Source organism: Gorilla gorilla, chromosome 12 (genome assembly GCF_029281585.2).
Source record: "Gorilla gorilla gorilla isolate KB3781 chromosome 12, NHGRI_mGorGor1-v2.1_pri, whole genome shotgun sequence".
In the NCBI taxonomy this organism is placed as follows: Eukaryota; Metazoa; Chordata; class Mammalia; order Primates; family Hominidae; genus Gorilla; species Gorilla gorilla.
In genome coordinates this window covers 103,436,049-103,460,159 of record NC_073236.2, presented here as the reverse complement: position 1 = coordinate 103,460,159, position 24,111 = coordinate 103,436,049, and the positions used below count along the sequence as shown (strand labels likewise).

The window sequence follows — 24,111 nt, the reverse complement described above, 5'->3', positions numbered from 1 at the left end:
GACTCATATAATGTAACTCATACTGGTTTCATATTCAGAAGGTATATAGCACCTGTTGTAATATTTCAGGTTGATTTCTGCAATCTTTGTTTAAAAATACAAATCCTCAAAGCAAATTATATAAACGGTATACAAAATCAAATCACCAGGCTTCAAATATATTTTATGTAAATGTTAAGTGCTCTTTAGATTAGCAAAAGGAAGACAAACATTTTGATTACCTCTTTAATACTAAATTTTTGTTTCTGAATTATAAATCTTTGAAGATATAATTGGTGTAAGATATATACCAATCAACATAGTCCAGAAAACCCTGAACCTGGCTGCTTATTAGTTGGAAAGAGTACCTATTTAGACTTTCTAAGCCACAGTATGTGGCTAAGTGATTAATATGCACTATTACACTTTCACAAATACGTTTTGGACCAACATATTGACGTAAGGGAGCATACTTTGTACTGAAAAACTAATTTGAAGGTGAAATCACAGCAAATTTAACAGTTTAACCTTGTGTATTTGTAGAGTTTTAGTTGGATCATAGGATAATGACATTAGCTAAAGTCAGCAAGCATGTAAAATAAACATTTTGAAGTGTAATAGTCATTTATGTTCTACAATAATAAATACTTGGCACCCAACATAACCACCACTACCAAAATATGTATGCTGAAATTGTGTCTCCAGGATGAATAAAGAGGTGTAAGGCAAGCTGACACCCATTAGAAAAAAAGGTTTAGAAAGGGAGAGAGGGCCTGGACTTCCCTAAGCTTAACCCCAACATAGGGCCTGTAGCTCCTGTTGGAACCAATTTATAAAACTTCAAGGTGGGAATCAATAGATTGTCTCCAGTGTTATATAGTTCCTCTTTAATGAGTTGATCTTCAACCAAAGCTTCAAGTGGTTTTTATTTTTATTTATTGCCAAAAGCTTCTTACCAATGTGATTATAAATGTTTAAATTCATTTACAGTGAAATGGATTTGTATCTTCCTTGCTCTACAGTAGATAGTGAAGCCTCTGTGACCTGTGTAAGCTGCAGGTTGAGGCAAATGTTTAAACAGTAGGCGAGCGTTCATACAGTGTCCCTGGACTGCGTTTCCTTGCTTACAGAGCCTTGGAGCTGGGCCAACTCGCATGAGCGGGAGGAGGAGAGGCTCAGTTTTGAGAGCCCTGGGTTTATTTCTGGCTGTGGGGATATGAGAATGTGGGAAAAGGTGTAAATATAGTTTGAGGGAGGTCGTAGACTTGGAGGTTCTTGCCAGGGGTAAATGCTGGCTGGATTTGTTTATGGATGGATTTGATTATAGCTGCTTCACGCTTTTACCTCTGGAGTTGGTGCTTCCAAGGGGTGATGCTCATTGTCTGGATCTCCTTTAGTGGGTATCTCAGAATTCTTTGCTGCACCAACCACAGCAGTTCTTTTCCCTTTCTTTTGGTATTTGTATTCAAATGCCTGACTTCCTGACCTGCTGTGAGGGTTTTTAAAAATAATGAACACCAAGCTTCTTGGGGAAAGACAGGTATGTAAATACTGCAAGCTTATAGCATTTGGGGGATGGAGTTGTGGGATTTTGGAGTTTGTGACCCCCGTGTGTCTGTGTATCACTCTCTCTAATGTAGAGAGACAGAGCAGCAGTTCCTGAGCTCTGTCTTTTGTCTCTTCATGGGTTGGTCACTGATTTCCCCTTTCAGGGTCTGAATCCCTTTCTCTTGCCTCCCCCCATGTGGGTTCCGGAAGGCCCACATCCAACAGCTGCCCTTGGTCAACCCCCAGCCCTGCACACAGGTGTTTTCTGCTGTTCAGAGCTCAGGGGCACTGTCCAGCCAGCTGATGACAGCTCACTGGTGGCGCTGGTCTCACTCCAGTGCTGGCTCTGCCCTCTTGGCCCTGTTGCTTCCTCCTTGGAGGATTAGTCACCCCAGTCTTGGGGCATCTTACCCATCTGTATGACTAGCACACATTGCATCCACTTGCCAAGGAGTGTTAGGGATACAGTCTCAAGAAAACCTGCCCAGTAGAAATGACTTCCTCTGGAGAAATTTAGATGATAAATTCCATAGGGAGAAATCATGTTTTATTAATGAGAAACAAAATTGTGCACTAGTGGGAGTTCAGGCTCAGAAGCCAGTGCATAGTCCAGCCTGGCAACCTGGCATGGTGTGTTACCCTGGCCAAAGCTCCCCAACCTGTGTTCATGATTTCCATCTGTAAAATGGGAATAACAATAGTATCCATTTCTTTTGGGTGATTATAAGGAATACTTAATTCATTCATGTAAAGCACTTGAATAGTGGCTTGTATACAGTAAGCACACAGTAAATGTACATTGTCATTGTATCTTTGTACCTCAACATCTAAAACTATGGTTTATACATAGCACATGCTCATTCATGCTTTGTTGAGTAAATGTAATATTCAGAAGGTGGGAAAGTGATTTCCTTCTCTCTTATCATAAAATAAGAGTTATATTTGGTTGAAATAAGGCATCATAGGCCTGAAGACATTTACTCCCTAGCTGCTGGCAGGGGAGTAGAATGTTCCAAACTCTATGTTGATAACTGGGTGCCTGTGATTTGTTAATCATACCTAACAAACTCAGTCTGTCAGGTGTTTCAGTAAAATTTACTGGCTCCCAAGGTAATTTTGAAAGGACAAAGCCATCAGGTGATGTGTTTTCAGTAAGCATTATTGGGATATTTCAGACTCCAACATGTGCAGTGGACATATTAACGAGACTTTACCCTTTCTAAACTTAGGGGCTTACTCTGCATTGTAACTTATGTTTGCTTTTAAGGCGATAGATGGGTAGATAGATGCTCTATAATTGAATAGCCTACTGGGCTTCTGTGTAGCACAGCACTGTGTAAGTCGCAGGTGTTCAGTAAATGTATTTTAAATCAATGAGTAATTGATGGGATATTTTTCTTCACATTACATCACATTGAAGATGCTTGTGAGGAAGTTTTGTTCATGATTGTCCTCCTAGGCAGGCGCCACCTAACATGTTTCTCTCTAGCTGCGGGGTATTGAATTTGAGGCTGCTCTCAGCATTACTGCTCATCTCAAAGAGGAACAAATGGTCCCCCAAATGGTCCAGATGCAACAGTAGGGAAAGGAGTGCCACCATTCATTTTGAGGTGCCTGGGCCATACTCTGGATGAAGCTCACAGCTCTAACGTAAGGCGGTAAGTCATTTTTTTTTTTAACTTAAGAAAGTTAATTTGAAAGTTTATGCTGATGCCATTTCATATGGCAGAGACTAAAGGGTATACGTCCTTGTGTTCTCTTGGTGGGGACTGCTGTCCTAAAGGTGAAAGATTTTGATCCAGAGATTGGATTGTTCCTGGTGTGGCAACAGTCCTCTGACCTCAGTCATTTTCAAAGTCTAATGTCTTTTTGGCTAACAAAAGACATCAAGCTAGAGATTAAAATTTGCAGAAGATGGGGGTTTTTTTGTTTGTTTTCGGTTTTTTGTTTTTTTTTTTTTGAGACGGAGTCTCACTCTGTCACCCAGGCTGGAGTGCAGGTGATCGTATCTACAAAGGTGACAAGAACATGAACCTGCAGTCCTGTTATCAGCATTTTGTAAGTGCTTCTTCTCATTCTAAAAATATGTATTGATTTTAAAAATGAATTCTGTAACAGGATAGCAACAGTAGTAAAAATCCTTTTTATGGAGAAATTTAGAGCTTTCAGCTAACATACACACATACTCATTTAAATGAAACAGCTTGTCTTGTTTTAAAGAAATATTTCTGTTGTCCATTGTACAAATTTTAATAACTTGTCTTTCCTTTTTTTAGGTCTCTGTGTTCCAGATTTTTTTTTGTAACTATGAAATCCTTGCCTTGTAGTCAACTTAAAATGAAATAAATTTATCAGTGCAAATGAGTACACTGTGGTTCTTGTGTGGCAAAATTATGCAGGTGGTTTGAAGGATTCATCGTTTTATTAAAAGACTAGAAGAATGTACAAATGCTTTCCTTCTTTCTCATGTTTCTCTCACCCAAACTGAAGTGGTCCATTTAAAATCTGATCTTCATAAAAGGAAGAGTTGTCACAGGACATCTGATTTATGAGCCATCTGATTTGCTTCTGCTGTAGTTCCACATTCTGCTGGGGTACAAAAATCAGGCACTTTTATTTCAGCCCTGACAACAGTGCGGCCTTCCCAAAGCATGAGAAGAGCAGCATGCAGAGGTAATGTGCAGTCTTCCGAACAGAGCACTGAACTGGTTTTTAATGAAGGGTAATATGTACTTGGGGTCCAAACTCTAGTTAATTCCGGAAAACATATTCTCTCACTAGTGTTGGGTCTTAGTAAATGAGTGTTCTGTGTTGAATCCTTGCTTGAGAGGAAGGAGGTCATAATTGGTCAGGGATTCTATTTCTTTCTTTCTCTCTCTCTTTTTTTTTTTTTTTTTAGAAAAGCAATTGCTTAGAATGAGATGAATCTATATCAGGGTATGTTTTTGTAGGATCATATTAATCATCTTATCCACAGACTGACTTTGTGGTCAAACTTTACTCATAAGGATTTATTAAAAGCAATGGTTTGGTTAAAAAAAAAAAAAAAAGGTATGTGTATGGGAGGAATGTAGACATTTAGTTGAAGTACAGTTGATAGACTTTGACCACTCAGGGATATTTTCTCCATGGACTGTCTTACAGAGGCAGAGCCTAACTGCATATGCTTCTTATGACTCTGATGCGTGAATGGCAGCCCTAAATGGGCTCCTCTTCACTTATTCCTTCTCCCCAATCTCCCTAGCAGTGTGTTCCGTTTCCTTCCCTGCAAGAGTCTGCGCTTATCAGTCAGGTACTCCTGTCCTCAGAGTGCTAGGCCAGCTCTGCATCCTCCTCCACAAGACCAGGCTGAAGTCTGCCTGTTCACCTGTTGATGCTACACAGTTTGAGCTCAAGCTCCTTATTCTTTGCTGGCTTCCCTTTTTTGAGTTCCAGTGGAGTGGTACTCTTGTGTCAGAGGGATTCAGCACTGCCCACTATGTCATGGTACTCTGTGCTGCTCCCCTTGGGTCTGGATGGGGCCAGAGTTGTCCAGTCCCATCATGCTGCAGCCCTAAGCTCCAGAGGGTGACCTTGATAGGATGCACATCCTGGAGCTTAATTTCATAAGCCTTGGGGGCCTGCAAGCAGGAGGAGTTGGAAGCCCTTGAGAGGCCAGATCCTGTGGGTTTGAGCCCAGAGTCTACAGAGTTAAAACCTGCAGGACAAAGAAATCAAAAGAAGGACATAAAGAAAGTTTGGGAGACATTGAGTCTGCAAGGCAAAGAAATCCAGTATTGCAAGGGGAGGATTTTGCTTTGGGAGGTTGAAGTTTTGTTTGCCCTCCGAATGAAAGTGGTATTTCTGTTCGTTAGCCAAAAAATCATCAGACTTTGAAAATCAATGAGGTCAGAGGACTGTTGCCACACCAGGAATCAGAATTGTGGCATTGGAAGTTTCTTCAGAAAAGCACCTTTAGGCCCGCCTAACTTTACAGATTAAGGAACTGAGACCCATAAAAGTTTGTCATGTTCTCTTATTTTAAAAGATATTTCGACCATGTCTGCAGTTATGGCCTCTTTTTCCTACCTCACCCAAAGGGGTCGAGGAGCTTTCTCTTGCCCACTCTGGAGAGAACTCCTGGGGCCCCCCGCTGCTCTCCCTGCCCCATGACTTTGTCCCAGAATACAGAACACAGTGGGCTGGATCAGCCTCTGCTGAACTTTTCCCTGCCAGCCTCCCTGCCCGCCTTCTTGCCCCCGCCCCTACCCCCCACACAGGAATCTAGAGCCCTCCCAGTGGTGGTGTGAAGCCTCTGGAATGTGGCACTCTGACCCCTGGCAGTTGAGTGTCCTGGATGGACCTGGCCTGGGAAACAGGAAGGACTCGGGGGAGGGGGAAGGAGTGCCCCATGGCCTTGAGGTGGGATGGAGGGAAAGGAAATGCTGCCCAGCGCGGCCCCACAGGCAGCTCCCGCTAGACTCCCACACTGGGGGCGGGGCTGGCAGGGCAGGGAGCCGGCAGGTTTCCTCAGACCAGGCCTGTGGCCCCGGGGCCTCTGGCAGGGCCAGGCTCAGGAAGGTGAACTGCCAGAGCAGTTGGGGTGAGGAGGAAAGGATGTGAGGGGAAGGAGGAGGAGCAGGCCAGAATGCAGAAGCAATTGTAGTAGGAGAGGACAAAGGTGATGGATGAGAAAAGGAATGTCCAGTGACTGTGTGGACTAGACACACTTCTCACTTTAGAAACCAAGTATATTAGAAAGCGGAAAAGACCCTCCTAAAGAAACTTCCAGCCAGGTGCAGTGGCTCACGCCTGTAATCCCAGCTACTCAGGAGGCTGAGGCGGGAGAATTGCCTGAACCGGGGAGGCAGAGGTTGCAGTGAGCCGAGATTACGCCACTGTACTCCAGCCTGTATGATAGAGTGAGACTTCATCTCAAAAAAAAACCTTCCATGCCATTTTTATTTTAGAGTAAAGCACACCCCATTTGGATACCCCGGTGCTTTTTAACATGCTCAGCCTTGGCAAAGATAGGGTCACTGGGGTTAGTGAAAGGGGTGGGTGCACATGCAAGTGTGAGGCCAACTGTTACACACCTGTCCCTTTCTGTTTTCTTTCATTGGTGGACCCACCTGGACCACACTTGGGTCTGTTACCTCCCTCAAAGAGGTTTCCAGAAAAACCTGAGGACGTGCCTCAGGGTGATGATATGCCCAGCAGCTCTTTGCTCCTCTCCGGGATTAGGGAACCTTGTATCCTCAACTTCCTCCTAATTAAAGCCTTTGGCAGAATCAGGATGCAGAACCAGGGCCTGGAACCACCTCAGTAAACCCCTGTGGAACCACTAGCAGATCATGCTGTTTCCAAACTGCGCGTGTTGGCAAGCCAGCTTTTCCTTGGGGATGTTTAAAATTAAATTCCATGCTCTTGGGAAAGGAATAGAAACTATAGGCAGAGTCTGTTTCTGAAACACCTGTTTTAAGTGGAGAGCAATCCTAACTGCTGCCATACCTGAAGGGCTTGTGTTTCCTGTGCAGCTGGAATCTCTCTGTGCTGAGTAAATTAACTTCTGTGCCCAGGGTAGTCTTGAATGATAATTAGTGCTCCGTGGCCATGCCACACATCCTGTCTGAAGCAAGGGTGCTAATGTCCTTTCCTCTCTTCTCACAAGACATTATATGAAGTCCTAGGAATAGTGGTCCTGGTGCTAAATAGAAATGTCATGGTTATGGCACTAATTTATTGGGCCTGCCAGCCCAGGTGTGCAGCATCCCTTTCCTCCACCCAATTGATAAGACACCAGGTGAGGTCCAGTGTGATGCTCCAGGCAGTGCTGCAGCTGAGTTGGCCTGTGTCTCCCGGCTCAAGGGGTGCATCTTCCGGTCTGCCTTGAGAACTTACCAGTCTTCCATAAATTGGAAGTTCAAAGCAATGGAATGAACAATGGAAAGAACAAGCACATACACATAAGTTAAAAGCTGTGCATCTCTGTATATTCTAATCCTTTGAAACTTGGTGATCGTTATTGTTCATTACATAGGATATGGATTTGATCAGAGCATCCTTTGGGAGTTATCTGCATTTGGTATTTCCTTTTATATCCTGAAAGCTGTTAGTTCTTGAAAGGTGTATTGAACCTAATAAAATAGTAATTAGAGGTATTTCCACAAATTGTGAGCTATCATTTGGGTAGTGTTTTTGAGACTTCTTTTCCACTCTAAATACCAACTTTAAATAGAATAATATGACAGAATTATGATCTTGAAAAATTTATCTACTTAACTGCATGTGGGAATACATATTTCTGTAGCATGTGGAAAAAGGACTGAGTGATGCATACCTGTTATATTTACATTTTCTTTTGGAAGCAAATTATTTTCTACATGTGTATGTTTATGCCTACATGTGTTCTAATTTGAAATGTAAAAATCTATAAAAAATTTTTCCTTGACTGCTATGTTTTAAAGTATGTGAAAGTTACCTGCTTCCTAGTCCTTGGAAGGCCTGAATTATTATAAAGTTTATTTCTTTGCATCTCAACCATTCCCAAAAGATTTTAAATATGAATGCATAAGTAGTGAATAAACAAACCTGAAAGTTTGATACCTACAGAACATTTTTAAAGCTGCTTCTTTTTTTCCATGCAGTATTGTTAGTAGAGTATAATACTAGTTACCTCGTAGAGCAGTCACTTACTCATTTATTTACTTCAGCAAGTGGATATCGGGGCCTGCTGTGTGTTCAGCACAGAGTGAGTATAGAAATGAGGGAAGCAGTTTCTGCTCCCAAGAAGCTCAGCAATGCCTTAGGATAAGGGAAGTGCTGGGGGCGGGTGTGCTGGAAAGAGAGAGGGATGGGTGGAAGAAAATTGAAAATCAGACTTCTTTGAAGAAAAGATACTTAAGCTGGGCACACTATGGTAGTAGCAGCTTTCTAGGTAGACAGGAGGAAAAAAAAGTGTTCCTAAGCAGAGAAATGGGATCCGTAAAGGCCCATTGGAGTGAACATGCGTAGTATACTCAGGGAATCAGCTGATTGAGTAAATATTTATGGAGGCCCTACTATGTGCTGAGCCCTGTTCCAGGTGCAGAAGATACAGCAGTGAACGAGACCAAAATTCTTAGCAACTGGAGCTTTCTGATAGGCAGAATCAGCCAAATTAGTAAGGAAAACATACAGCATACAAGAGGAGAGAAGTGCTACGGAGAAAAATAAAGCTGAGAAAGGGGACAGAGACAGCCACAGTGGTATCTGGTTTGCAATTTTAATGGTCTGCCAAAGTCTTGCCAGAAGTTGAGGTTGATTGAAGACCTGAAGGTGTGTGCTGGAGTGAACCATGCACACACCTGGAGTAGGATGTTCCAGACAGAGGGAACACAAGTGCCAAAGCCTTGAGGCTGCAGTAGCCGGGGAAGGGAAGAGCAGCTGTCTGCACAGTGGGAGGTAACTGGGCGGTCAGCTAGGGCTAGGCACAGGCTTCATTTATCAATGTGAGGGGTCAGACTTGACCCTGTGGTCAGGAGAGTGCCATCATAGATTTATAGATAAGGCTTGTGCTGTCATCTCTGGGACCCCCAAAGTGAGGACCCAGTGAGTTGGAGCTGAGTGTCTGTTAGGTATAGAGGTAAGATACTACACAAAGGAAACTCAGTTTTGTGAAAAACGTGTAAATATGTTTTTCAAACATGTTCTTAAGACTTTTTAATCTTTCTGTGTTCTTGTTGTCTGGTTTATTTCCCATGAATGTTAGGGATCAGATCACTGCTGTGTAAATAATAGTTCACCCAAGGTATTCATACTCATTTCTTGACATGGCCTAAGGCAAGAGTCCCGCTTTTCATTGTCCCCTAATTTATATTTGCTTCTTTCTGGAGAGTTTTAAAATGAATTTCAAGGACTTGATGCCTTTAAAATCAGTGGATCAGGCCCTGTGTTGCAAGATTTCTTAATGGGCCACAGTTGTCTCTGTGATTCTGATTTCTAATTTATAGCACTACTGTCCACCTAAACATACACTAACCATGTGGATCTTAATGATGTTTTAAGAAAAAAGGTTTTGACATACATGCCAGACTTCCACTTAAGATGAAACTGGGCAACTAGGAAATGGTATGCCGTACATATGAAGCACTGTTTATTGAATATTGGTGGCAAATTTTGTTTTGTTGCTAGGACCAGATTCTTGGAGTGTGTGGTAGGAATAAATAAGACCAAACACAATCTTGCTTCACTAAAAAAAAAAAAAATCAAAGGTTTGGGTTTTTAGGCAAGATATTTAGGGAAGATATTTCTTTGTAGACCAGTATTAGAGTTAATGGCAAGGATCAGTAGTATAATTGTTGGAATTTATGTCACTCTTTCATTTATCTTCCACTTGGTTTATTTTGAAGACTTCAGATAAATTATTAAGGTAAAGTGCACAGGAGTGCTGAAGTTGATTTGTAAAAGCATTCCTTGCAAAAATGATTGCTAGCTGATTTCACAAAGTTGTTATCCTGAAAAGATTCGTTATTGCAACTTCCAGATCATTACACCTTTTAAAAACTATTATTTGCTTTTCAGGAGTATTGCTGTATATGAAGGTCTTAGCAAAGAACCTCTCGTTTTCCTCAATGATAGATTAGTTGAGATCATGTTTATATTGGTGGGTTTTCAGTTCTGATGGCTCTGCAGCTCTGTTCCTTGGCTGCAAGGTGTCATAGAGGGACCTCTGCTTGTCCTGGTGGTTAAAGGACCATCAGCAGGGGTCTCCAGGCCGTATTACTGGAGATGGACCTCACCAGAGTGAGGTGGGAGAATTAGTGGTGTTCCTGTCCTTCTTTTCCCTGATGCTCAGGTCTTCCAGATTGACATGAACTTGAAATTTTGCCCAGCCTTTGACTACCTCACTTTCCTGTTTCTTCAGCTCCTCATGTCCCCTGCTGGGTGACAGCCTATATGGGATTTAGACCTAGGTTGCTCAGCTTCCCTCCTCAGTAAAACTGATTAATCCATGGAGAGTGCTTATTCCAGTCTCTGGCACATAGAAAGTGCTCAGTGAGTGTTAGCTGTTATCAGAAGATTAGTCTCAGGGGGTGAAATGTGCTTTATTATCTGTGCTACCTCTTCACCTAGTATAATGAAAAATGTATATCCTTCACAGTGCTTATTTTCAGAGCACGATGTGTATTTAATTGTTAGAAGGTCTAGTCACATTTCTTTTCACTCTAGTGGTTCACACTTTTGGATGTGTGCAATTCCCATACCTAGTCTTCTGGTTTACTCTTGGTGATTTGACTAACAGATTTTAGGTTAGAGCATCCATTAATATTTATAAAATGGTACTGTGCATTATTCATGTCCTCAAGTCACATTCTGGCAAGAAGCATTAACGTGTGTCACATTATCTAATTATTGTCATAATACACAGAAGTGGCAGGAAGGGAGATTAAAAGTTTATTATTTAAGTTATTATTTATCTAACATGGTTGAGGCATATTATATTCATTCACTCTTTTGACATGTCATAAATATTGATTTGTGGAAGTGTTGCTTGATACAGTATTGAGGTTAAAAGAAAACTTGAGCTAATATTAATATTTCACAAGTAGGAAGACTGAGATCCAAAGATGTTTCTCTGTTATTTCTAAATAATTGACTTTCTTCCTCTACCAACAAACTTACTTTCCAGAAAAAGTTTGCTGCTCAAAGACTCACATTGCTTTGATTAAATTCATGTGCTCGTCCTCTCTATCCCTATTTATTCCTTCTGCAGGTATTTATTTTGCTAAGCGACTATTTGCTAAGCCCTATGATAGTTCAGTGATGAAGAGTAAAAAGTAGATCGTTAGTTTCAAAGAACCCACTTCGGGTAAAGGAGATTAGATGAACAATTTCATCGTGCTGCTATAAGTGAAGTAATTTTAATAGCTATGCAGTAGAAGTCCTACACTGGAAATAGTACTTAATTCAGTCCCTATAGAGTGGGGAAACCTAAAGGAAGTATTAACCACTGAGGAGAAGTTTCCAGTGCAGATGAAGAGAAGTAGCTTTCTAGGCAGAGAGAACAGCCATGAATGTCATGAAACAACATGGGACATTCAGGCAATTCATAGTCACTAAGTCTTACTGGAGGAAGAGGAAGGCATGGCAGAGATGAGGTTGAAGAAGTTTGTTGGGATCAAGTCTGAACTGGCTTTGCGTTGTTCCATGCCGGGGACTCAAATGACTGCATGTTGGACTTCATTTTGTAGACCATTGCTTTGCAACTCCATATCCTTAAGAAGTTTGGTTGGGCTGTTCTCTTAACACTCCTTGCTGGGTGTTATTTACATTAAAGCACCTCTGTAGGAGGATAAAACACTCTGAACCAGGTATGTAAGAGACAGCTAATGACCTGGCTTAATCCAAGGATGTCTTTTTAGAGTATCCTGATGAAGAGATCAAATAGGAAATAATTAGACATTTCTCCAAAATACTTTTTTCCTCAACCAAGATTTATTAATTTTTAAGTAAGAGTATGTTTGATAACTGAAAATTGATATCCTTTGAAGCTGGATAAACATGCAGTTACATTTTTTACTGGACATTCAAGTTCAGAGACAGCTGCGTTGCTTAATCATGGCATGTGTCTGAATAGAAGGCTGATCTAGCACAGCACAAACATGGACCAGGGGAGAAGACCTGAGATTTTCCTTGGAAACTATTGGATTTTACTCTCAAAGCAGAGGGAATATAAGAGAGTTAAGTTCTGTGCCACAAAGTGCAGCTAGGAAACATGTAAATGGGCATTAAATACCTACCTTGGTTATTTAAAAAATTTCGGAAATGGAGCCATTCAGTGTCTAACTTTGAGTAACTTCCTGGTAAAACCTCAAAAGAGAAAGTGATTGAAAAAATAGACATCAGAGTATCTGGATGAGTTAACATGCTGTGTGAGACTACTCATCAAAAGCCATTTATAAGATGTCTTAATAATCTTTCTCAAGAACCAGTTTTTTAATTTTGTTAACTGTTTTTGTTGCTTTTACTTTCTCCATAGATTTATTATTTGCATCCTCCTTGATTCTTTGGACTTACTCTGTTGCTCTTTTTTCAAGTTGGATGCTTAGTTCATTCTTTTTTTTTTTTTAGCTTGTCTTATGCCCTGTGAAATTTCCCTTTAAACACTGTCTTAACTGTGTCCCCATCAATGTTGACATATGGAGCTTCCATTGTTCTTCATTTTTAAGTATTTGGTAAGTTCCCTATAAACCCCTCACATTAAAAAATCTTTTTATTATAGAAACTTCCAAATATATACAGAAGTAGAGACAGTTGTGTAATGACAGAGTGCTTCAGCAATTGTCAGTTCATAGCCAATCCTGTTTTATTAAATGAGATTTACTGAGACCTCAGCTAGTGAATCCTCTAAGAATGGAGATACTGGAAAGGTCCTAGAAAGTGATATTTATTACATTAAAAGACCTTTGGCTTGCCTTACTCTGCATAGTGACTTTGTTTTCAAAACAAAGTCAAATTGGTCTGATAATGGAACATTATTTTAAATTTAAATTATGACTGCGATAGGCATGTGATTCTCTGGCACTGTCCCCAATAAATTATATTGAAATTGTACAATTTCAATAAAGATGCTAGAATCAAACATGAGGATAAAGTCTAAAGGGGCCTCATGAATTATCCATTCTGTGTCCTTTTTGTAATTAAAAAATTGGAGCTTAGAGAGCTAAGTGCCTTGTTCAGGGTCCTGCCGTGAATGAGTGACAGAGCTAAGGTTGTGGTCTCCTGGGCCAAGGCCCTCTCCATTACACCATCCCCCTCTGGGCTGTTTCTTCGTATGCAGTTTAAGATGGCTCCTAGGTTAGGCAGAACTGTGAAGTAGGAGAGTTGTGTCCCGTAGCCCCAATTTCTCCTGTCCTTATCATTTCTTGTTTCATGAAACATGAAACTGGTGCTTCTCTGTTAGTTGTATTGCTGAGGTGTATGATGAAAAGTACAGCAATGGGACATATACTTATTAACAAATATTTTGCTGTAAGTTGATTTATTATATTGGATCAGTACTGCTTGTTTTTCAGTGATTTCCTCACTTGGACGTAATACAAATCAGTGTTCTTGTTGTTTGTTATACATTTAGACATTTACATCAGTTTAAAAGTTAGTCTTCAACAAATATTTGTGTCCACACTTTAGTATTCCATTGTTTGAAAGATTCAGGCTTTGTCCACTCTGGTTTATAGTTACATATGCTTAAAATTGTTTCACTTTGTAGAAATGTCTGTAAAATACATTTTTGTAACATGAACCATTTCTACTGATAACCATAAATTTGCCCTTCCTGCTTTGCACTGATTGCGGCACAAGGAAGAGAAAGAGAAGGAAGCACCAGCTTTGGGAACATAGGCCTTAAGCTTGAAGCAGAGAGAATGAAAGCAGACTGTATTAGATTCCTCCTCGAGCAGAAATGAATGCCTGATAACAGCCAGCCAGGAGCTGGGGGAGTTAAGAGCAGCAATTTTACATTACACTGGAGTTTCTAGGCTGGCATGAAAAGAGATGCCAGTATTAGCTATTTGCATCTTCCTGTAGCCACAGGGATATGTGAACAGCTGGAGAATTAATTTGATATATATTCCCAGAAGCTTCTCTTCTGCCAACAGAATTCCATTACTGTGAGCTTCTGAGTGTGTACTGTGAATTTGTTTCTTGCTTTTTAATATCTGCTATAGCATATTTCTGGTAAGTGGATTGCCATATAATAGGATGCAGCCATCTCTTGGTTTGGAGTAAACTCTATTAACCTAAACAGATACAAGGTGGAAAAGGTAAGAATCTGAGTATACAAATGCCTTCCACCTTCAGGCTGGCAGAAATTTCACGTGAACACACAGTACTTTGTCCAGTAGGTGCACTCATACCTGAAATGTTTTGTTCCATGTTAGTGGAATTTCACACACCAGCAAGCAGATGGAAAGATATGTTGAAGAGCATAGAGGTTGAATCCAGGACCACTCAGGCTAGTGTTGCCACAGCTCGTTCCTGTAGCTCCTTAGCACAGGGGGCTGTATCTGCTGGAGCTGCTTCTTCACATATCTGGTGTTCATTATGCCTCCACACATCTTGTAAGAGGCCTCATCCTTCATATCCTTCTCAGTGCCCACTTTCCTGCCCTCAGGATGGAAACTTCTCTCCAACTAGCCTTTGCATTGAAAATCTTTCATGTCAAATGTAGAAGGAAAGAATTTCAGGCATCACCGAGAATATTGAAAGATATTCTTAGAGGAGAAAGACTAAGTCCAGGACAAGACTGAATGTAGCTATTGGAAGTACAGGTGTTTCCTGCCTTGGCAATATAAGTTGTTCACTCTTGTAAAGCAAATAAAAAAACCTACTCATATTCTGCAAAATCATTCATTACGCTAAAAATAAGAGAGCTGTTGGGAAAAAATAGGGTTGGGGAAGGTCACTCAAGACCTATGCAACTGTGTGTATAGAGGATAAATGGAAACAATAAGAACTCAAATAAAAATACTGGCCCAGGTAAGCTGTCCCTGGCATTTATTTGCACCTGGATCTCTGGTAGCCCATGCTTTGCAGCCCTCCACTTTCCGAAGCTCATTCTGCCTCCTTTCAGGGCACGGGGTGTTGAAGATACTTACTTTTCATGTGGAACGGTGTTATCAGAATTAAACATAACATCCAGTAGTTTCTTCATCATTGTTTTTATGGGGGTTTTTTGTTTGTTTGTTTGTTTTGTTTTGTTTTTAATACAGGGGCAAGTGTCTCCAGCCTTCTCATTTCTGCTTGCAGTTTCCCCAGATAGTTTAATACAGAAGACATTTTAACCACGAGAGCAGTCATTTCTTGCACTAAAGAAAGGAATTTAAGCAAAATTTTCAGCCTTTTCTTCAGGTCTTCCATATACTGGTAAGACTTTTAACTGTGAGAAAACTTGCTCCTGATATTTATTTTTATTTATTTATTTTTTTGACAGAGTCTTGCTCTGTCGCCCAGGCTCAAGTGCAGTGGTGTGATTTTGGCTCACTGCAACCTCCACCTCCCAGGTTCAAGCAATTCTCATGCCTCAGCCTCCCAATTAGCTGGGATTACAGGCATGCGCCACCACACCCGGCTAATTTTTGTGTTTTTTGTAGAGACAGGGTTTCGTCATGTTGCCCAGGCTGGTCTTGAACTCCTGGGGTGAAGTCATCTGCCTTTCTTAGTCTCCCAAAGAGCTGGGATTACAGGTGTGAGCCACCGCGCCTGGCCCGCTTTTGATTTTTTTTTTTTTTTTTTTGAGTTGGAGTCTCACTCTGTCACCCAGGCTGGAGTGCAGTGATATGATCTGGGCTCACTGCAAGCTCCGCCTCTGGGTTCACGACATTCTCCTGCCTCAGCCTCCCGAGAAGCTGGGACTACAGGCATCCGCCACCACGCCAGCTAATTTTTTTTGTATTTTTAGTGGAGATGGGGTTTCACCGTGTTAGCCAGGATGGTCTCGATCTCCTGACCTCGTGATCTGCCCGTCTCGGCTTCCGAAAGTGCTGGGATTACAAGTGTGAGCCACCGCGCCCGGCCCACTTTTGATTTTTTTAGAACATTAATGTGCTGGGAAAAATCACATGAGAACCAGCAGAACAGCTGTATTATACTGACACCATTTTCCTGTTTACCAGTTACATATTAGCTAAATCACATTAAAGAACCATTCATTTTTATGGTTCCACGGTAACTGTTAGAAGAGGTACCCAGCATTCTTTGTTATTCCTTGGCCTAGGTGTACCTGCAGGACATGCTCTTTAGAACAGCAGTTCTCAAAGTGTGGGCTACAGACCGCTTAGAAGCCCCAAGCCCTTTTTGGGTGGTAAATCAGGTCAAAACTAATTCCATAATCATATTAACATTTTATTTGCTTTTTTTTCTTTTTCCACTTTGCGCTAATGGTGCAAAAAAAAAAATGGTACATAAAACTCCTGATACTTTAGTATGAATAGAGGTTGTGGCACCAAATTGTGCTAGTAAGTTACTGTATTCACCGTGTACTTTCAGTAAAGCAAAATGGTAAGTAATTAAAATAATAAAAATTAGTTTCCTTGAATGCCCTTGATCGAAGCAATACAAATTATTAAGTTTATTACATTTCAGCCCTCAATTATACATCTTATTAATGTTCTGTGGGATGAAATGGGAAATACACATAAAGTAATTCTGCTGCATACTGAAGTACAGAGCTTGTGATGAGAAAAAGTGTTATATTTCAAGATGTCTTCTGAACATCCAAGTGGAAGTGTTGGTTTAGCAGTTTAATATACCTGGCACTTCACTGTAGTACTCAATATTGGACATATTTGAACATATATGAATTTGAATATATTTATGAAATTAGGTTTCTTTTATACTTAGAGAAAGTAACTTATGTAATATCCTAATTTGGTATCTTGCAGAAATTATAAACTTAAAAATACATTTGCAGAGGTACCTCAGTTGTCTTCACCTTTCAGGCTAGGAGACTACATCTTGTCACATTTAGGGTACCAGGAAAAAACCTACTTCATATAGTTAAAAACCAGTACCTCTGTTTTTAACTTTTTTTTTTTTCCTGACCAGTCCAAGGAGAAACCAGGAACTATATTAGAGAATCAGAACCTTGATTCTTGTGCTGTGTATGTGGATTTACTTAGGAAAAGGGAGATTTTAAAACATAATTTGCCAGCTGCTGTTAGCAGAACTCTTGGGCTCAGATTTGATTTCCATAATCAAACCTCATTACATTTTTGCTTTCAGTCCTTGTTGATTTTGTTAAATTATTTTAAAATATAGTGTTCTGTAATTGAATACCAGAAAAGCATTTGTCTCATAGCATGTTGTACTTGATCCTATGAAGCGGTGGTTGCTAGGGAAACCATTTCCCAAGAAGAAAAACAAAGTATTGATTAGGAGCGGGCAGAGAATTGAAAGAGTTTACTCTCAAAAAAAAGAAAATAAAAGTGTCTACGATGTTGTTAGCTTTAGAGTCAGTGATGCTTCCTGGCTGAACATAGTGGCAGCAATGTTTCTGAGGGGAATGGTCACCTTCACCTGAGCATCTTCAGGTGAGTCTGCTGCTGCTGCCAGGAAACTTCTGCTGAGAAAGCAGCAGAAAACAGCAAGGGGCCAGCGGCCTCATCAAAGGCCTTTTAGCTGTAATTCCAGATTTGAGGGAAATGGTCTTCCTGTGGGGAGGCAGAGAAAAGCATCTGGCAGTGAAAACCAATTAGCTGTGAGATGGGCTGCTTGGAAGGACTGTTGATGCCAGCCAGGTGATAAGAAGTTGAAGTCTTAGAGCTGAACGGGGGGAAGAGAGTAATGATAGATGATGCCTAGTGAGAAGTGTGCCCAGTATTCCAAGCATTTCTTTGAAATGTGTGCCTCGTACAGTGCTGTAATGATAAGCTTTTAAAATAGGATTTGTATTGTTTAAACATGTTCTTTATATTATCTTGAAACATAGTTTTCTTTGTGATGTTTTGTATATATGTGTGTGTATATATGTATACACACACATTTTTTAGACACTTTTTTTGTTAAAGACACAACTGCATTGACCATACCAGTGACATATATGTGTGTGTCTATATACACATATATGTATAATACATATATATATACATGTGTGTATATATGCATATGTGAGGCTTCTTTGTCTACTGGGGAATTATGGCTTACATAAAACCACTATGGTAGGGGACAACAGGTCTGTGCAGATGTTTGCAGGAGCACAGAGGATGGAACAGCTTATTCTCCTGGGGCAGGTAGAGAAGGCTTCTCAAAAGAGGTAACATCTGAGCTAGGTTTTGAAGGATGAGCAGGAGATAGCAGAGGAAGAAGGGAAGGAGGTATTCCAGGTGGACGACACTCCCGAGTAAAGCATGGGAGCAGTTCCTGCGGGTTTCTGGTAAGAGCCTCAGTGTGCCTAGAGCATTAGGATGTGAGAGCGACTGGTGAAAAATGAGTCTGCAGAAGTAGCTACAAGCCATGCCATGAAGAAGCTGATATTCAGCAGTAAGAAGCTGGGACATTTTCTTATTGCCAAGAGAGAATTACTGGGCAGGTTTGTTTTTTGAGGAAGATGGATCTGGGGACATTGTGGGGAATGAGGTGGAGAGACAAGAGAATAGTGGCAGGGAGCCAGGTTAGAAGACATTGTGGTAATTCAGGAGAGTGGTGTCTTCAGGGAGTTCCAATTAGAATGGTGGGAAGGGATGTTTACTGTGGAAAAAAATTCTGCAGTAGGATCAACTCAATAACTGCACATATTTATAAGAACAGTAATAAAGATTTCCTCTTAAAACTGTGAAGGAAAGGAGGACAAGTATACATGGTTTTCCAGTAGTTCAAATGTTACTTGAATTTCTTACAAGTTTTTTTTAATTCCTAGGGCTAAACTGCCTTTCAGTTATAAATTTGCATATGTAGTCACAAAAATTCCTTCATGGCAAATCTGACTGAACTGTAGTAAAATGCTAGTACTACTGGCGTGTTAACAGTTAAACAGATAAGAAATCACTTGGATGCACATTTTGTTATAACTGAAGACAAATATCACCTTCTTTTCTGTGTTGAATTTTTTCAATATGGTGTTTTTCTTCTTTTTCTGATTTTCCTTTCAGAGTACTTTACTAATTTCATTGTTGTCTTGAAGATAGGAATGTACCTTTATGTGTCTATGTTATATGTGTGTGTGTGTGTATGTTGCTTCTCTCTCTCTCTCTCTCTCTATATATATATATATAAAAAACACATATATATATCATATATATATATGTTGTTTCTCAGAACCAAATACAGGCTAAATAGGAGAACAGATTTTAAATAAAACATAAATTGTGTGTCGGTATAAACTTCAAATTCGAAAGATAATCATTTTAAAAGCTGAGGCTTTGATCAAATAAGTGAGCCTGATCTCCTGAAATCTAAAACAAGAGATTTTCTATTTTCCCTTTTCAAAGGACCGCCCCTGAAGCTCTTTATGTAGTAGATGACATTCTTGTAACGACCTCTTGTTGAGAAAATTATTTATTTCAGTCAGGAAGAGCAGACTTTTGCTTCACTTATGCACTGAGCAATGATGCCAGCAATTAAAAGCTAACCCTATAAAAATAAGAGCCATTTGTTTGTACTGTCTTTTTTTTTTTTTTTTTTTTGAGGCGGAGTTTCGCTTTGTTGCCCAGGCTGGAGTGCAGTGGCGCGATCTTGGCTGACGACAACCTCTGTTTCTCTGTTTCAAACAATTATCCCGCTTCAGCCTCCTGAGTAACTGGGACCACAGGCATGCGCCACCATGTCCAGCTAATTTTTGTATTTTTAATGGAGATGGGGTTTCACCATGTTGGCCAGGCTGATGGCCAGGTGATCTGCCTGTCTCGGCCTCCCAAAACGCTGGGATTACAGGCATGAGCCACCACTCCCAGCCAAAAAACAAGGTTTTTAAGATGGCATTTATACCTGCCTTAGTTTGAGCAAGAGGTTTAAGGTTTCTTAAATTCAAGTACTTTAAAAAATTCTCTTCAGATATGCTTATCAGAAACATGTTTACTATGTAACAGTCAGTTCCCATTTCAGGTGGGTAAAGTATCTGTTAAAGATAATGTTAAGTGTGAAAAAAACCCATATAATGGCCCAAGGATTCACAGAGAGAAATAGTCTAATTTCCTATGAGGAATATTGTGAAGAATTGAGCCTGCATATGATTCTGTCATATTCATTGCATTTTTTGGAGCTGAGTCCCATGATAGCTCTTTTTAAAATCGACCTTATTTATTGTGGCCTGCTCCATTCCATGATCAGAACCTGATTTGGTCTCAGCCTTTGTATTCAGTTACCTCAGCCTGTCACTAAGCTGCACCACTTTAGTTTTTTTGTTGTTTCTGGCTTTGGGTTGGCAGTGATGGATACTATCAGTCTCCCCAAACGCATTAGAGGGGATCCCCTCCATTGTAACTCTTTTGGTGGTGTCTGATTTTTGATGTTGATTATTAGCTGCCTTAATGTAGTAAGTTGAAGAGCTGTTTTAAACCTACAGTTGGTCTCTATCAATAGAGTAAAAAATTAGCTTTTTAAAGAGAGTCTCACCCTGTTTCCCAGGCCGGAATGCAGTGGCGTGATCAACCTCGTGGGCTCAAGTGATCCTCCCACCTCAAACTCCTGAGTGCTGGGACCACAGGCATGCACAACCATTCCCAGCTAATTTTTTGTTTTGTTTTTGTAGAGACTGGGTCTCACTATGTTGCCCAGGCTGGTCATGAACTCCTGGGCTCAAGTAATCCCCCTGCCTTGGTCTCTGAAAGTGTTGGGATTACAGGCATGAGCCACTGTGCCTGGCCAAAAAAGAGCTCTTTAAAAAATAATTCTGTAGATTGACAAATGTGACTTGTAATTTTATTGAACATGAAAAAAACCAGGAATCTTTATTTGATATTAAACATTTTTAAAGGGATCTCAGTTGTTGTTGTAATAACACATTAAGAGAAGTAGTGGTTTTTTATTTCCAACCTTTGTGCATATAGCTATTTAATGCCTACATGGATGGCTATTATTTCAGTTGTCTCAGTTATTATGAAGAGATTGGGTTTCATTCATTTGTAAAGTTTCAGCCAGACCGCCTTTCACAAATTGATTTGTCAAAATTGAATGTTAATCTTGACATCCCAGTGCATTTTTGCCCGCGAACAGGCCTTTGAATGAAACTGCAAACACACATTATCTGGTTGTTAATTGTTTTACAGATGAGAACTGGACTGATGACCAACTGCTTGGTTTTAAACCGTGCAATGAAAACCTTATTGCTGGCTGCAATATAATCAATGGGAAATGTGAATGTAACACCATTCGAACCTGCAGCAATCCCTTTGAGTTTCCAAGTCAGGATATGTGCCTTTCAGCTTTAAAGAGAATTGAAGGTAAGCATTAATTTTTGTTAACCATCCAGTCATAAGCCTTAGCATTATGTAACCCTGAGTAGTAATAGTATTTGAGCTTGAAAAGGCAAAGACAAGTTTACAGAGAGTGGTAGTTTGTATAATCCCAACTAAGATGCATAAAGTTTACCAGGTGCTGATGTGGTGGGTGTGTTTCCGAGACGCTATGGAATGGCGGTGCTGTGGTGGTGTGAGTGGGGCCCTCTGTGCCAGCCCTCCTAGGCCACCTCTGCATAATGGATGATTTCACAAGCGGTGTGCTTGAGATCAGCATCTGTTGTCACCAGGTCCATTCTGTTTGATTTACCTTAGGATGGTGCTCCATGAGGAGAGTCTGCTAATTAGAAATGCGGCTCATCTGGCGTGAAAGAGTTATCTCTTTAGCAGAAATGGGAGAATTATGCAGTGATGATTGAAGGCTTAGGTTGGTTTTGCTGGAGGGCAGGAATCACATAGGGCGTGGAGGGATCATTAGGCTCTTCACCTCTGGAGATAAGTCAGAAATTGCATTCAAGTAGCAGGAAAATTATACTGATATGGCCCATAACTTTTGTACATTCATACGTACAACCAAGAAAAAACTTCAAGAAATTGAATATATGACTCATCAACACAGTAATCTTGAGTGAAGTACCCAGAGCTTGGTGCCATGGCTCATAGCCAAAAGGGGTAAAGCCTGGGTTTGGGTCTCAGCTCTGCCGCTAACCAGCATTAAACTCTCGTAGCCCCAGTTTCTTCTTGAGGGAAAAAAGTACTGAAAGAGGCATTCTTAAATATACCCCTTATCTCTAAAATGATGTCGTTGTAGGATGGAGTGATTGGTAATATAATACCAAGGATTCTTAAAGTCCAAAAATCAAGCTTATAAGGGCAGTAAAGCAGGACTGAAGTTTTGGAAATGTACTTAGTTTCCAAGTTATATTAAATGGTAAGGAAGAAGAAATTTGCAATAGCCTACAAAATAACATTTCTCTTTGTATTTACCAGTGCTCCTGAATCATTAGAAAAGAATAGAGTAGAAAACAATAGAAATAACATTTGCGAATTGCAGAGGATCCTAGAGAACATTTAGTCCAGTCCTTGAACTTGAACACTGGGAAACTGAGCTTCCACGCATTTGATGAGTATTAGTGCTAGTACTAATCACACCAAGTATTCTTCCTGTCACATCATGACTTAAACAATGCCACGGGTTACCTAACTCATTTCTGTTGTTCGGTTGCCCTTTGCTCCCCACACCCATTGCCTGCCACAAAAGGGTATTTTGCCACCTTCAGTATGTAAACATTTAGGGATATAGATGACGTGATCACATGTCTATTTACATAGTTAATAATTTAACTACGCATACACATTTAAACTTACTCATATAAAGTCATACACAATTTAGAATTATTACTTTTTGCTATTCTTACATTTCAGGAAGCTGTCCTAAATGGTGAGTGCATCACCATTGTTGTCATTGTCTCTACTCAGGCCCCCTTCCAGGTCATTTAATGCCCTGCTCCTGAACATGCCCTCTTCACTGCCACCTAAGTTGTTTGAGATGCAGCAGATTTTGAATCTAAGGATGATGCTATCCCAGGAAGTTTTGTCCCAAAACCCAGTATCTCGTCACATAAAATTAGGACAATTGCATTTGTAATTAGTTAGGCGTGTATTTATGATCTTTGCAATGTGGAGATTAACATGTGGAGATTAACTTTATTGATTTTTAAAGTGATTCTAAAAAGGCTGTTTGTGAGATCCATCATTTCCAATTTTGAGATCATTCCCACAGGAATAATTACCGTATCTGATTGAATTTCTTTACTTGTTATTTTCCAACTTATTATTTCAGATGGCTTCTATGTAATCCAAATGTGGAATTAGTTGAGGTCATTTAAGGTTAATGTATCTTCTACAAACAGTGCTTTGTTATTCAAAATAAAGCACCAGGCAGTATGTGAGATCTTGTAAGAAGTCAGGATTAGGGGATTTCCCTTTTCTGAGAAGGAATTTTGAAGGAAAAAGCATACTTATATTCAGGTATATATTGTATATGAAAGAATTAGTGATGAACTCATACTTAATAAATAGTCACGTCGTTAATAGTGACAGAGACTTGGAATGCTATAGGACCTCAATGCCAAGAAAGTATGATTTGGAATTGTATGATAAGGTATCATGGAGGGTAGACTGAACGATTTAGAATAGTGATGATGATAGATTTCAGGAGTGAGGCCAACATGGACGAAAGAAGAAAATGTGGAAGTGGGAATCTGCATGACTTACATGGAATACACTTGGGAAACTGGTCTGAAAGAGCAGAGTTTTATGTTGGTGGGCAATAGGAAATAAAGATTGGAGGGAGGATAGGACCAGATTATGAAATGTCTTAAACATTGTGCAACAAGCTTAAGCTGGGTAATATGAGCAATCAGAAATCATTATAGGTTTATGAACAGACAGAATCAGAAAGAAGAGGGTGAAGTCAACATTAGGCAGACTTTGGTTATGGTGGAATGCAAATTGGATTAGCAGAGGGAGATAATGGCAGTCAAGAGGCTCGTTGGAGAGCTTTTCAGCTGTTTAGATGTGTTACCACAAGAAACTGGACTAGAGTGGCAGCAGGAAAACAGCAAAGAAGAGATGGATATGCACCATTTTGATGGAAGAACCTACGGTATCT

The 24,111-nt window shown here is 40.3% G+C and overlaps 1 protein-coding gene across 4 annotated transcripts in view; it reads left to right on the top strand.

Annotated features, from left to right (window-relative positions):
* CRIM1 (cysteine rich transmembrane BMP regulator 1) overlaps positions 1 to 24,111 on the top strand; it is a 201,123-nt gene that overhangs the window by 19,571 nt on the left and 157,441 nt on the right. For 3 of the 4 annotated variants that reach the window (XM_031007160.3, XM_031007168.3, XM_031007162.3), the window contains exon 2: positions 21,249 to 21,422. The exons of the other annotated variant lie outside the window; for it this stretch is intronic. In XM_031007160.3, coding sequence (XP_030863020.2) covers positions 21,249 to 21,422 — 174 coding nt within the window. The remainder of the gene's footprint in view (positions 1 to 21,248; positions 21,423 to 24,111) is intronic. 4 annotated transcript variants of the gene reach the window in all.